Raw genomic sequence first — 16,130 nt, forward strand, 5'->3', positions numbered from 1 at the left:
AGGGAAATGCGCTACTCTTACATGCTGAAAATGCAAAGAGCCCCTAGGCCTACAGTTAAAACGGGCCGGACACCCACTCGGTGCCCTCGTAGTATTGATACTGATTTTTTATTATCAAAGGTTGGCAGGTATGGTATGGTGTCAAGTGTTGGTGTTAAAACGTTGAGAGTATGTATCTGGCCTAACTTAAGCTGTAACACTGATTTTGAGTGTACAAAATGATAATAAAATATTATTTACAGCTTAACAAGAAGTGTTGTCATCCCAAGCTCCAGCCTCATTTCAAGTTCCGTGTTGTGACCGGTGTAAGGATTTGTCCAACACCAGCTGTTAACACCAAATTGACACCACCAAGTGACATAACTCAGTTGCCTATCCCTATTACCTTGCCCTTTATCCTACCACCAGCCTAATTTCAAGTTCAGTGTTGTGGCCGGTGTGTTAAGAATCAGCCCAACAACATAACACAATCTATCAACATCATTGTGTTAATTCAGTGGCCTATCATAAACACTTTCCAAATCTCACCAAAGCAAATCGACTTGCAATGTGCCTGATATTGTATCTCAAAGCTTACATATAGACATGTAATAGTATGCAGTTTGTAAACTTGTGAAGCAATTAAATTGCTACATTTTTATGTACAAGTTAAGGTCAAGAAATATATATTGCATGTTGTAAATCTACCGGGATTCCAGAACTTAAAGCTTAGCAATTGATAGTTGGTTTCATAAATTCAACCTCTTAACAATTCTTGCTGTAAATGAAATGTATTAAAATTTGAGAAGTTAATTATTAATACTCTTGAAATAGCCATCAACCTACAATGTACTGTTGTGTTGTTGTTTTGCTTCATACAGTGTCAGATAATAGACCTGAGTATTTCAGCACAGTAACTCATTGTCAGGTATAATGAGTGACTTTTGACATTCAAGTAGTGGAGATTTAAATCTGCCATCCCTTAATCAATGCCAAACTCATTAATCTCCTAGGATAAGATTAATTTTATAAAACAGTTGCAACTCTTTATAAGATGGGGCCCTGGGGTGAGTCACAAACCACTGAAATCATTTATAGACAAATCAAATCTCATGAAATTGATTTTTTTTTCTCTTGAAATTGATTTTAGCTGCAAGAGAATAATTCATGATTTATTTCATAGTCCTTTGCATGAAATAATAAATGAATTTAGATAAAAGTAGATTTCCATTTACATGTATCTCATTTAGTATATTGTTGATGTGTTCCATAGTCCTTTGTACAAAAGAAAAATTGTATTCAGATTGAAGAATATGATTGATTTATCTTATGAAATATTTTTTTGAATTTACAAAAGCATTAGTCATGAACGTTGAGTAGTTATGAAATGTACTGGTGCTGTGTCAAAGGTTATACACATTTTAGATTCATGACAAAGAGTTAAAACATTCTGATATTTGTACATTTTTCATGTTATTTATCATCTACTTATCTGTACTAACCTAATATAAGATGTACATATAGATTTGTACATATATTCTGGAATGTTTTTTTTTTATTGTCAGCAGGAAAAAAATTATTTGGACATAAATGTATTGTATTGTTTTGATATATGTTATATAACTATTGCTAATAAAATTGCAGTTACCGTACGTGTTTAATATAATTTGCTCTATGAAATTAATAGCCTTTTTACATCAATTCTTTATTTATATTTTCATTTTCAAAATAGGTCAGTAAGAGTACCTACCAGAAATATATCAAGACCAGCTAAAATAGACAAAGTACTGATAATTTTTTTTTAAGAGTATGTTTTGGAAATTCTATCCAAATTATTGTTATTCATATTCTTTCAAAATGTGTATTACTAAAAATACAGTATAGCCACATGACAGAGTATCAAATATTTACATTAAATTCCTCATAGATTCTCTTACAAAATTAATTTGAATTACACATGAAATTCATGTTTCAACCTTTCATTCATACATTTCTGTATACATAATGTAACTTCCAGCCATAAATTATATTACTGCCATATACATGAACTGCATTAATTTCCAGATTGGGATATTTTACAACTCAAAATCTGTGGCACTGTTTAACTTAAATGAAATGTATTCATCCTTAAAATGATTTTTTTTATATCAATATTTTTATTTTTTCTGAATTTCATTCATCTTGTATTCATTAGGTATACAGATTCTTATTGATTAATAAATATTTGAATTATTTGAGCCAAAGTGTACTTAAATGTTAGCTTTGTAAGTGTATATTTTGCAGGGGCTAAAATGGTAAGTTAAATTATATAATACAGACATTAGATAGTGCATGCAAACCTTTTAATGACGATTACATAAATGTGCTATCCTCCCCCACCTTATCAAACAAAAAATAATGAATATATGGTAATATGAAAATGAACTGTTTTATTATTGAAATGGAAAGCTAGATATATTAATTTTAAGTAGAACACTTATTGACGTACATTTAATTTGGTGCATACCGTATATGTCTCATCTAATTTATGATGTATTATAAATTTTATGTAATTGATAATTAGAAACAGCCAAGTTTTTTTCATCATATTTACCACCATAACCCATTAAACATATTCATGTAGGTAATTTGCAAAACATTCTTTTTTTTGTATTTGCCTTCATATGAAACTCATCACACTTGGATTTTTGGACAATTTTTGTATCAAAATTATAGACTAGCAAGTGCTCAAAAGTTTTCCTTGATAATGCAAGTACATAAAATTAATTTTTTCTCAATATTTTTTTTTTTATACTTGACCGCAAAAAGATACTTATGTGTAGTAAAGCAGTTAACTTTAAGAATAAAGGGCCTGTTGCTTAAAGATCAGTGATCGATTGTAGAACTGATGTATATGATTGATTGCATTGAGCTACATGTATTCCTAGTGCCTTATTAGGGTGCTTTTTTACATCCAGCACTTAAATTATGTTTAACTCTGAAATTAGGGTTGAAAGTTGATAATTAATGAACATTCTTCAAACACGAGACATGAAGCAGTAAGTTTTTCATTTCTCTATATTATGCCACAAATGGGAATAGCAAGAAGACCTCAATTTTATATTCTGCGAGCAGGAATTTTCCCCCCCCCCCCCAGAAATTACTTTATCTTCCTATTTACATGTTTAAAGAGACCACTTTCACCTTTGATCCTAACTAACCAAACAACTCTTTATTAGATGAAATGTCAAACTTTTCAAAGTCCTGATAAATTGTTGAAGTCATCTGCCCTATTTTCCCACGACATTTTAAATGTCATCAGCATTTTCTAATCTACACATGTATGTATATATTAACTTGCCATGACTTGCTACGCACATTTTTGGACTATTTTTTGTCAAATTGCACAATGTCTGTTAAATTAATTTGTACAAGATCAAAATGATTACATTTGAAATTATTTCTTCTTATAGCATGTATATTTTTTCTTAATAAATGAACTTGTTTAGTTTGATTTGATATATTTGCCAAATGAAATTAAACTTTGAATAAATCTAAATCTAGCCGCACAAAGAATATTAATGTATCATTAAGTTGGCATTTGGATTTTAGACTGTTTAAAATGAATTTCTAAAAGAAATATATTATAGTCATTCAATAAAATGAATTTATGTATTTTTTCATTGTAATTTAAAGGGAATTGGGGAAAAATGCAAAATAAACTTTACTTATAAACATAAATTTTGGGTAAGTTTTCAGGAGAGAAATTGTGAAAGTTTGCCGTTGGTGTATCAAATTTTTGAAAATTTTGTTTGATATACATGTATGATGAGGAACACATTTAGTTTGAAAGACATCTCCATAATACAAATTGTGTTACTTTATTGGAAAATAGGGAAATCTGGTTTTTTTTAAGGAAAGAACACAATAATTTGATAATGATTGGTCTGCAGTTCTGTTTGTATTCTGGTATGCTGTTCATCAATTTTGGGAGAAATGGTAGGAAATTTGATCCTCAATTTCTTGGAGTGGTATTTTGCAGTTATTTGAGAGTACATTCTAGTTGTTATTTAAAAGATTATAATAGAAGAAGAAAGTACATGTATACAAACATGTGAACTTGATGATATGTGTATCCTGAATGAACATTGGTCACTGTCAGGTCATTCTTTTTACTCAATATGTGATAAAAGTTACACCTGTTGTTTAAAAGTTATTGTTTGTACGATTACAGGTGAAAATGATCTTCATGTTTTTATGTTTAAAGCCTTTTTTTGTTTCTAGTTTTCTAAATTTTTCTTTGGAAAGGTTAGGGTGGGTTGGGCGTGAGAATTTGTGTAAAATTGTGAAATAACCCCAAATATACATGTATGCTTAGAATTGTCATGATACTGAAAATATGAAATCTTGTAACTTCATGATCATTATATGTAATGTTATTAACAAAATTTCTTGTGGGATCAAAGAAATTTCCTTTGAAAGTGAAATGAAATTTTGGTCATTATTAGAATTAGAAATCAATTACACAGAACTTTTGACCCTCAATATGAACTACATGTATACATTTACAATTGTGTACATAACCCAATCATTCCCAAGCAACAATTCCATTTTGCTACTTGCATGTGAAAGTCTAAATGTATTGCTTTTCCAATTATTTATCCCTTTATACATGTAGATAGAAAACATTGTGCCTTTACATTTATGTGTAAATTAGATGAAGACGTGATGAACTATATATATATTTGTATATTTACATCAGTACTACTAATAACATTTTCTGCTCCAGCTCCATTTTAATTAGTGTATTCTATACTTAATATAATGTATTCCATGTTTGAATTTTATTCGATGTATTCATTGTTCAAGTTGATTTGCTTGAGAATATGTTATGCTTTGTGCCAATTTTTACAAATTAGTCTAGATCTACTTCTATATATTTTTTTTCTTCTTCAATCAGCCTATTGCAGCACCCCCCCCCCCCAAACAAAAAATCTCATTTTAAGGTCTGAAATTGGCAACAAACCGACAACAGTAAATGGTTCTATACATCATAAGAAATAGTCATGGATTGAAAGAAAAACTAAAATATATAAAATCAAGTACATATGTAAATATATGTATGTAAATATTAATTAAACTTTTACATTGCCAATTTAATGATCAAAATAATGTTACATTTAATTGCATGTACTTTGATATTAATTAAAGCCTACTATATGAGACTTTCCAGTTAATATTGCTTTTTCAGCAAAAATCAATTATATATTTTGCCGCATTTTCTATTTAATCCAAGGAGCAGATGAGCAATAACTAGAAAATTTGCAAATTGTGTTATTTGCGATTAATTTTAGGACGTTAAGTTGAAATTGGACCCCATACCTCTTTGGGGTTCAAGTTGTCTTATGAGTAACTGTTAGAAAGATTTAACAACACAAAAATGTTAATATATGTGATATTATCAAAATTTGACAATTGAAACTGTACAAAGCATGGTTTAAATGAGATGTCTGTTCATTTTCACCAACTTATCAGTGATTTGCTAGACATGGGCCATGTAACAAAAATATATACAATCTGTATTTACAATTAATTGTAACTTGCATGGTTTACAGTATAGATCCAGACAATTAGTTACAATTAATTGTAAAATTTATAATATCTATTATGTGTCATGCCCCTAGTCATAAATGTATTTTCAGAAGTTTAATCCAATTCATTTTAATGTGACTCAGATGTATTGCATATTCATAATGTTGAGATGTGAGGATATATGATGTTTTCTAATGTCTTAATACCATTTGTTTTTGTTCACTGTTGATATATTTGATTATGTACATAGCTATCAGTATTTACATAATGAAAAAGAGAAATAGTTTGTTTCATTTAAAATAATTGTCCTTGTTCTTATTGAAGTAATGGAACAGTGAAATAAGTGCATGTGCAATGATGATGAGGAAGAGTATGAGAAGGAACTAGTTTGGTTAGAGAGAAAATCAAATTGGGGGAAAAAGAACTTGCTAGTGGGAGGCTTAGCCAGAAGGGGGGAGTTGAAAATCATGAATTGTTGGTCATTTTCACATATTTTTTGCACATGGGTGATGAAAATAGTGTGGGGGAGGGGGTTGGCTGATGCCCCAATTCCCCATTTTTACAGCCCCTGTATGCATTCAATGTAAAAGGGAAGGAAATGGGAGTGAGCAAGATAATGAAATAAAAGGGAGAACTGCATATGACGGTGAGTGTTTGTGTGGGATCGTGAACACCTTTACAATAGGGGCCAAATATTTTTCGTCTAGTATTGTTCATTCAAACCAGATCAAACATAATCACAATGGTTTAATGCATAACATAAAAGAACTGAAGAGTGATAGTTTTGGACCCCAGGGAAGCACAGCTGGTTAACAAGGCCCCTTCTTGGTATACCAGGGTGTAACATATTTACAATCGTTATAACCTTGTGGACAAACAATGTAACAATAATGATAATATACAATATAAAATACCCCCCCCCTTCCAGCTATCAATGGACTCCCAACAACATAGGATGTCCCTGGTCCAGACAATCGTGCCAATTGTTTTAAACCAGTTTTTGTACAATGTGCATTAATTTTTGGGGGGCTTTGATTAATAAGTTAAAAAGCCACATATTTCAGGTGTCTTCATTCATTAATTTGTGACTTTTTATGTTCGAGGAAAATGTCCATGGTAGAAACATAACAAACATTCATTTTTATAGCACAGCTTTTGTATGAATATATTCAGCTGCACTTGTTTAGATCTCTGTTTACTTAATTATAAACAGCAAATTTCATTAACTAAAGAGATATGTTTTTAATTTTGATTTGAACAGAGTCAAGGATGTGGAGAGCTTCTTATATCAATTGGCAGGCTATTCCATAGTTTGGGGGCAGCAAGTGCAAATGCACGATCACTAAGTGTGACTTTCGTTTTGTGAAAGGGGATCTGGAACAATGATTTATCTGTGGAACTTCGCAGGCTTCGACTAAGCGATTGGGTTTTAAGTTTGAGCAATTCTGTAATGTAATGTGGGGCTTGACCAATTAATGATTTATATACAATTCTCAAAATTTTTTAAAGAAATTCTTTGGCAACCAGTGGAGCTCTCTCAACTTTGGGACATGGAAGAAAGTCTTGCACATGAATTTTTGTCTCTTTGTAACTTAGAAATAAGACTATCATCTTAGGAAATGATACTGCTATTGTAGGCCACATGTACATAGGTGTGGAAAGCATCCCCATTGTAATACTGGATTTTGTTCAAAATGTGTTTCCATGAATAAGGCCACATGTATATGTAATTTGTGGATTAAATCCAATATGGATAACATCACACACACACATCCCCACTTTGATGGTACATTTACACACAAGAGGATAGGCGCATGTGCATGACAAATCTTTTTTTAGCTCTCCAGCCAAACTTTGCAATATTGAATTACAATTAAGATTTGATGCTACAAAATTTTCAGGGGCTCTTGCTGCGGTTCTCCTGAGCTTTGAGGAGGGGGAGAATTTGCTCATAGCCTCCTAGTAGTTTTTTTTCCTGGTGTGTGAGAGAAGGCGAGAAAAAGATGTCTTTACAAAAGAGAAAACAAGAGGGTTTGAAGACAGAACAGGATAAAAATTAAATAAAATTGAGAAAGGAAAAGAGATTGATGAGAGAATGTGTTGAAAAGAGATGGAATTAAAGATAACTCATGAAGGTACATTACAAAAAGGAAAATATGCAGAAGTTGATGTTGAAGGTAAGATATCAGTAATTAAAGCAAAAGAGCAGAATATGCAAATGATGAACTAAACTTAAAATGATGCTTACTAAACTACAAACAAAAATCTGCATACACAAAAATAACAAAGATACAATTTCAATTGCTTTAGCAACATTTAATCCGCACAAAGAAATATATCGGTGAGAATAAGATCAATACAGTTCGATAAACATTACAGTGTTTATCTCCCCTATAAATGTTATCTCTCTCTGTAACCTGGTAAGTTGAATTGTTCAATATTCATATCTCACATTATTTCAGTTGGCAAAGTTTTTCAAGTATATATCATATTCCTAATATTTCTTTATAAGAATCTAGCATATTGCCAACATGGTAATGTTAACTAAAATCTACTAATAATTTATGCAGAGTGAAATTTTATCAAGAATTCGGCTTAAAGTGAGTGGTATGCAAATTGGCAACCATAAATTGGCAACAAATGTTTATAATACTGATCACACACAAGCACTAACCTACATACAAAGGACGATATCTAAGGAATACTCTATAAATGCATGCGTGTGGAATGATTTAATATAAATAAGATTTAAACATTAAAATGCATTAAAATGCATTATATCAATATGATCAAGAGCAAATGATAATAAAATTACATCTATACCTTTGAAAGAAAAGACTCAATTTCATAGCACAATATGAAGAATTAAAAAAGGAAATAAATGAGGAAAATCAAACTATGACATTACACAGAAAAGTAAAATTTGACAATAGAAAGTAACCCGTAGAATACAATTCAGACATAAACATCATTTACATGTATGTACCTGCTTCAAATCTGTCATAGTATCTATTAAAAATTTAGTCTCCTGATGTTCTTCAAGCTAGATATCAATTAATGAAAATTTTGGTTTGGTAAAATAAATTCTAAAAATTTTGCTATGAACTTTACCATGGTTACTGCAACTCTGTATGCCTTACTTTGACAGAAATCAAATTTTACATAGTGATGTAAAATTTGATTTCTGTCAAAGTGGCAAAGAATACCTCCTGATTATCCAGGCATAAAATATACCCCAAAAAAAAAAAAAAAATCAAATTATTTGGGAGAAAATACTCTCTCAGGACATATATATCAGTTATGTGTTCATGAAAACAACTTTTAATAATTTTTTTTTTCACATTCACTCGGGATAGGGGGTCACACATATATGCCCTTGTATTGTTCCATTTCATTTCACAATCTTTGGTAAAATTTGTTGAAAAGTTGGTGATGCGGTGAACAGCAAGAAATTTGAATAAACAGGCATCACACTTCTACCTGGAAATAAATTGTATTGTTCCATTTTTGAGCAAGCAAATAATAATAGCACCAAAACAGACAATGCAATGTAAAATGGCCGGAACAGGTATCTTATCATAAGGTACATGTATGTACCTCTCAAAGATATAATTCAAATTTCAGGCAATATTTCATGGTTGTGATATATTTCGACTTTCTCGAAAGTAATTTTTATTGTATCTTTTCAAGGTTTGCCTTTTTAGATGAGAAGTGATGAACAAATAGAATACTTAAAAAATAGCATGTAGCTAAACACACTATTACAGTAAATAGTGAATTGTTGTTTTGGGGAATACAGAAAAAATGAATTTTCAAAAAAATAATTATAACACGTGGCAACATTTTTTAATGCATTGTTTTAAGAACAGGCCTCACCAATAATCAATCTATCTCCATCTCACATTTACACAGTGCCATGCAGATCAAATGATTACATGTTATGATTGGCTATCTGCTACATGTAATTTGATGAACAATATTCCTAATTGTAAAGTTACACTCTTAAACACAAACCTTAAAAAATACAATGGTATAGAACCCTTGGAAAACTTGGCAAACTAATTTGCTTGACAAATTTCAACTGCTTACTACAATATCAGATATCTCTTCATATTCTGATTCTACGTGAAGCCCACTCCACTTCATCAAAACTTACTTTTCAAAATTTCCATTAAATTTACCAAGTCAATACATAATTTTAACACCACTTTTCAAGACACATAACTATATTTCCCTTAACATATTTTCAAAAAATGCCATTAATCTTACTTAAAATTGTCTTTAGCTGGCAAGGAAAATACATGCATTTAATATGGATTTCAAATGAATGAGGAAATGTTTAATTACTTTTGCTAATTCCACCTGCATGATCAATCAATCTTTAATGCGTTAAACCATACCAACAAACTGACCAACATAAAGCCATCATTTCATTCTTAGCTCCATTTTCAGGGACTCATCTTACAAACAATTGTTATTAATACAATCAATCTTTAACTATAGAAGCGATCAATGTTATATTTCTTAATCTAGGAGATGTATGCATTATGTAAAAAAAAAAAAAAAAAATGATAACTGTGATTGATGAAAACAGAAATGTAGGCAGGGGTGCCAAGCTCATTAAATAAAATTTATGCAGTATTTTGAGAGATGAAAATAAAAAAATGTTAGGTAGAAAAAAAATCACTATTTTTCAATTTTCTGTAATAGACATTGTGTGTATAAATCAATTTTGTGGGAAATTGTGTGTCTAAGAAACCTGAAGTATTTTCATTAAAAAACAATATAAAATTACTGCAATGAAAGACAGTTGCCATCTCTGTGAGTGCATGAGTGTTCTACATAGAGAAAATTTTAATTGACATTGTATTCTACATTATATCATCAGTTTTCTAGAAGTTGTCCTTTTGACCTTAAGCTGACATTTTCATGCATTTTTATGCAATATGCTGACATGATCATCATAATGAGTGTTCTAAAGCAATCAAATCAAGAAATCACTTTTTTTAATCCATCTTTTTTTAATGCAAAAAAAGGCAATGACAATAAAATGACGATCAGATAACATGCAAATTAAAATAAGGTCGGGTGCTATTCAATAACAGCTGCAATTAATTTCAAGTGACATACAATCAATTTTGGTTTCATTGATCAATTGTTTTCAAAGATTTTGGCCATTACTGAATCAACACCTTACTAATAAACTGACTTGCTACTTGGCCAAATCAATTTAATATAATCTAATGAATTTATCTAAAACCTGTTTGGTCTCTTTCGCTGGTACATATGACCATCCTGCCAGGTTGCCACCCCAAAACCAACAATAAGTCGCCCCAAAATGAATTTTTGAGATTTTATTTAGATGGAAAAGCACATCCTAAGCTTGTCAAAATTCATCAACAATAACCCACAAAAGTACTTGAATGAATGCTGAGGAAATTCAGTGAGAGCTTCAAATAATAAGGAGGAAAAAAAAGAAGTTTAAATGTGCAAATTCCAAGCACTCTTCAAAGACTGATGTCAAAGAAACTCTTGTATCTAATTTTTTATTTATTCAACTTTACAACTTCAAATTTTGACATTATGAAGGAGAAGAATAACTCTTTCAGATAGGTTAAGTTCCTTATTTTCACTTTTTAAAGACCAAATTACTTTGCCTATGTAGAGAGAATCTTCTCTTGAAACTTATTGTTGGTTTCCAGGTTTGCAGGTCACCTTTTTGTCTAATTGCCACTTAGCCAATCTTCTATTTCGTCTCACTGATATTAAGGCTTTACTTAGCCTGTCCTATTTGGTCTATCTAAATTGGCTTTAATACACATCATTGTTAATAGCCGAAATAGTGAAACATGTATAGCATGGCAACAGGCCTGTTAACTTTAACGATTCAAATTTACAGGTATTTCTTTCCCAAAGATCTTAGTAATGATGAGGTATTCCTTCAACCTGTCGGTAATAAATAAACTAAAATACTTAGAATCCTGTTTGCATACATTACTTGTTGCTATGTCTGGCAAGCTTCTGGTGTGGTTTCAGATAGTCTGGAACAACATTAAATGTATGCATAAAATTTGAATGCTTGTAAGTAATAATATTACATGATCTAGACAAATATATCAAGTGGAAATTAATAAACCAATTGATAATTGGACCAAACAATAATCATGCCAAGAAGATAGTGAACCAAATTGCATGAATTCATTGAGTTTAATAGTATTGAAGTATATGGTCTTATACAATGGTCTATTTACACAGAATTCATTCATTAATGATGCATAATGGAGCTATGTTTGCAAAAATAAATGCATGTTTTTCTCATATGACACTCGATTCACTTATTGGTATGATTAAATTTCACTGTTTAAGTAAATATAAAATCCATACAGATAAATGGATTCATTAATCAAAATTGTGGGCTCGTTAAATGCACAAATCATTGCGAAATTTAGTGCAATGACAAAAGTGTTCAGTCATCATTGGACTAAATGGGGCATAGTTATAATGCACAAAATATGCATAAACCATGGTTTCAGACCACAGATTTAAAACAATCTTTGAATTTGGGCCATCTGGTTTACCTATGGTCTTAGACCAACTGGGAATTGGACCAACTGTTAGTAGACCAAGTGGCTATTAACCTTGTCATCATGAACATGTTCTCAAGAGTACACATTTCTCATACCTTTTATGGACTTGATTTTGGTTTAGCAATAAACTCTTTTCCTAATTGCGGTCCAATATGCAATCAAATCACTCCATAGATCTCTGTACATACAATAAAACAAATAATACCTGTGGGTTTGTACATTCATTCACTGCATATACCGTAAGTAACGGTCTATTAACCGCACCTTTTTCTCGGCGGGATAGAAGCAAAGGTCGGGGGTGCGGTTTATCCACGGTGACGGTCTGAGCCAGCCCGTCGTAACCCCTCCCGAACACGTAAGACATCTGCCAGTTCACAACACATCGAGTGGCCGGGCGTAGCCGCCCAGGGCAATGTCGTTTAGAGGGGTATGAGCCGCGGGTAATGAGAAGCGATTATTACAATCTTAATCAAATATTGTCCATAACAAGCGCACCCACCTTCATGACACTAATTTCAACTTTATTCTCGATTCAAAGCAGCGAAGTTACCTGGCTAAGTTCAAAGAGACGCCATGCATACTCGGTAATATTTTGTCACAGCTGAGCGAGAGTTGAGTGAGCTGAGAGCTTGCGTTGTATTGTGGTTATAGTGTGACTTAAGCTGGCGCTATTAATTTTAACCCCTCCCCTCCAAAGTCCCGTTTCGCACCAGCTTATTTTTTCTTTCCTGTTTGCTTTTCATAAGATACCATTTACACCACGCAAGAGAGAGACGGCACGAAGCCGTAAAAACAACTGGAAAAAATGCAAATTTCTTTGTTTCTTGAACCTTCCTGTAATCCCGTATCCAAAATTCATGCTAAGACATCGAATGCTAGACAAATTCTGAAAGTGATTGTGAGGTTGTGATGCAAGAAATGTGAATGTTTCTTCCGCCTACTCCGGGAAAGACACAGATCATAATTTGATAAGATGTACTGGTACCGTATCGTAGTTTGCAATGTACAAGAACGGCAGTGCTGTGTGTGTGTATACTGTGACTGTGAGGTGAGTGAGTGTGTGTGTAAGTGGCCAATATTGTCGGGACCTTTCTTTCTTGCTAACATTTGTAGATGAATTGATCAAGAACAGCAGATTTCCGCATACTGGTAATCTCTTTGGATACTTTGAAATCTTTAACTTAGTTTTTGTTTCTTCTTACCTCAAATATGCATGTAAATGTGAGGATTTTTTATTATTTTTTTTTCAGTCCAAAGTTGGGGGTGCGGTTAATCCACGGGTGCGGTTTATAGTCCGTTACTTACGGTAAGAACATCTTGCACTGCTTAAATGCATCAAATACCTAAATTACTGAACTGTAGTCCCATGCATGATGATTGATGATGGTTCATTAAATAAGGGTTTAGTTTGCTTCTCTTAATTTCGCTGATCCCAGAATGAATTGAAGAACCCTGTCAATGATGAATGCAGAAACCATGTCTCCTACTAGAACCTGGAACACCAGCAAACGGAACTGAGCAGAGGGGATAAAACAAGAGAAAGATTCACTCTCAGTACACATCCATGACTTCATGCCTTCTTTCCTAAAACAAATAACAGACATTACCAAGGACATTAGTATACAAATACAGACCTGCCAACCTCTGGGAATGAAAAACTGTATTCTGTGATAAAAAAAACTGTATTTTTCCCAAAAAAAGTGTATTTCATAATAAAATGCTTGGCGCACTCGCTCATCGCAGCGTACAAGCTGCATACAAGCTAAAATGCGCACTGCTCTTGCAGATGAAAAAAAAAACATTAAAACATGTGTATATCTCACCCTGGTTTGAACAAAATGATTGAAAAAAAAAAACAAGTTACCTGAAATTACATTGATCTAATAACCATATTTGTGCACGTTTTATGAAATAGAGACATACATGTATAGAGATTATTTTTCTCAATAAATTACGATTTAGTTTAAAAAAAAAAAAAAAACGTACTGCCGTATTTTGGTTGCAAAAACGTACCAAATACGGCTAAAACGTACTGGTTGGCAGGTCTGCAAATAGCAAATAGGCATGAATGTGATGGTGCAAAATTTCACATAAGGTGAAAGAAAGACACTCTATTCAACAAGCGTAGCCGAATTGAATAGAGTGTCTGTTTCTCTAACCAAATGAGAAATGTAGCACCATGGCACAGATAAGAATATTCGCTACTTGTTTTGTACAACGCCTCAGAAGTAAGCGAAAATACAAACAATCAATTTTTTCCTATATCTATGAAAATACGAAAGAATTATTGAAAGCAAAAAGCAAAATCCATCAAACGTGCATCTGATCTGCAGCAGCAATGCACATTTAGCCAGTGTGCCCTACGCATATTGGACTTTAAGCGCAATGCATTGAATCCTAATATTTATTGTGACGTCACCTTGTTCCTGACCGTGCAATGGTACATTTTGGATGGTACAGTATGTGTGCAACGGTACGAATGTCTGACATTCAGCCTCTCATTTGCATGCATACAACAAGCTAAGTGGGTGCTGTACAATATGATGCACAAGGCACCATTGAAACAGTTCTAACACGCCTGAGGCTTAGCTGAGGGTTAATATCAAAGGTAACAAGTGAGTTTTCTATGCCACATCTTAACAAGAGTCTCTGATTGGCAATATAAATTTAAAAAAAAGTCTTCAGTTTCTATTTTTCTAAGGAAATGCAAATTATGTGTTCTTCTGAGGTTCTAAACATCAAACTCTGCGCTCTTTGGTGACATGTACAGAACTGCAGGTACAAAGCAACTGTTTTCAAAACTGTTAATAAATGTAAGATTTACATTTCTAATACAAGAATGCCAATAAAATTTGGTTAACACATGACAATAGACAAGGAACAGGTTTCATCAGCAGATACATGTATTTCATTAATGCACAGTATTGTTTTATTGGATCTTACTTTCAATACTTTTTCGCTGTATTTTTTTTGTAATTTACTTTTTATTACCCTGAAAGATTACATTTTCCATGGAATTTCATGTTCTGTGTGAATTATGTGATTTATGGACATTAAGAGACAATGCCCTAAAACTTCCCTGCCAAGGGATGTGTATCAGACAATAGTGGATTATGGTATCAGTACTATCAAGCCAACAAAGAGAGGACATCGTTCTTTTATAAAGAGCCAGCAATATATTCCTGTCATACAGGATACTATACGCCAAGCTAAGAAAAATGTCCGATCTTGTGATACCAATAACTTGATTCACATTCAGCCTGTCTCTGAGCTTGCTAAACTTTGCACCATCAATTTACAGTCAATTCGGAATAAAACTATTCAATTTGTTGACTTTGTAACTGAGCAAGGTTTTGATATCATTGCCATGACGGAGACATGGCTGAGACCAGATGACGACCTTGTGGCCAAGGAAGCCACCCCAAGAGGCTACTCATTAGTCCATATCCCTCGAGATAACAGACCTGGAGGAGGTGTCGGCTTGTTGTGTAGGTCTGATCTATGTTTGAAGACAGAATTACCCCAGAGGTATAACTCCTTCGAAGCCCTACATGCACAAGTATCAGATGATCATGGTACATTTCGTTTAGTCATCATATACCGCCCTGAAAGGAACAGTGAAAATGGTCAACATGTGCCTTTTGCATCGTTTCTTGAGGACTTCGGCAAACTGATGGACCATTATCTTCTCCATCCTTCCAAACTTGTGATCACAGGTGATTTTAACATATGGATGGATGACACAACTGCAGGGAATACAATTCTTTTTAAGAAGTTGTTGTCTTCATATGGTATGACCCAGCATGTATCCACCCAAACTCATTGTCTTGGTCATACACTGGATCTGCTGATAACTCGTGATGGTGACGATATTGTCTCTGACATATCAGTTCATCCAGGACTGTCTGATCATTTTGCCATCACCTGCAAATTGTCATTGAAAAAGCCTATACATCCAAAGAGGACAATTACCATGCGCAGTTTCAAGGCAAT

At 32.8% G+C, this 16,130-nt stretch overlaps 1 protein-coding gene across 1 annotated transcript in view; it reads right to left on the minus strand.

Annotated features, from left to right (window-relative positions):
- Window positions 1–12,877: 12,877 nt before the first annotated feature.
- Window positions 12,878–16,130, minus strand: part of LOC135156827 (endoplasmic reticulum transmembrane helix translocase-like) — a 34,574-nt gene continuing 31,321 nt past the window's right edge. The window contains exon 27 of the mRNA XM_064110437.1: window positions 12,878–13,651. Coding sequence (XP_063966507.1) covers window positions 13,541–13,651 — 111 coding nt within the window. The 3' untranslated portion in view covers window positions 12,878–13,540. The remainder of the gene's footprint in view (window positions 13,652–16,130) is intronic.

This window comes from Lytechinus pictus, chromosome 15, assembly GCF_037042905.1.
Source record: "Lytechinus pictus isolate F3 Inbred chromosome 15, Lp3.0, whole genome shotgun sequence".
NCBI classification, from domain to species: Eukaryota; Metazoa; Echinodermata; class Echinoidea; order Temnopleuroida; family Toxopneustidae; genus Lytechinus; species Lytechinus pictus.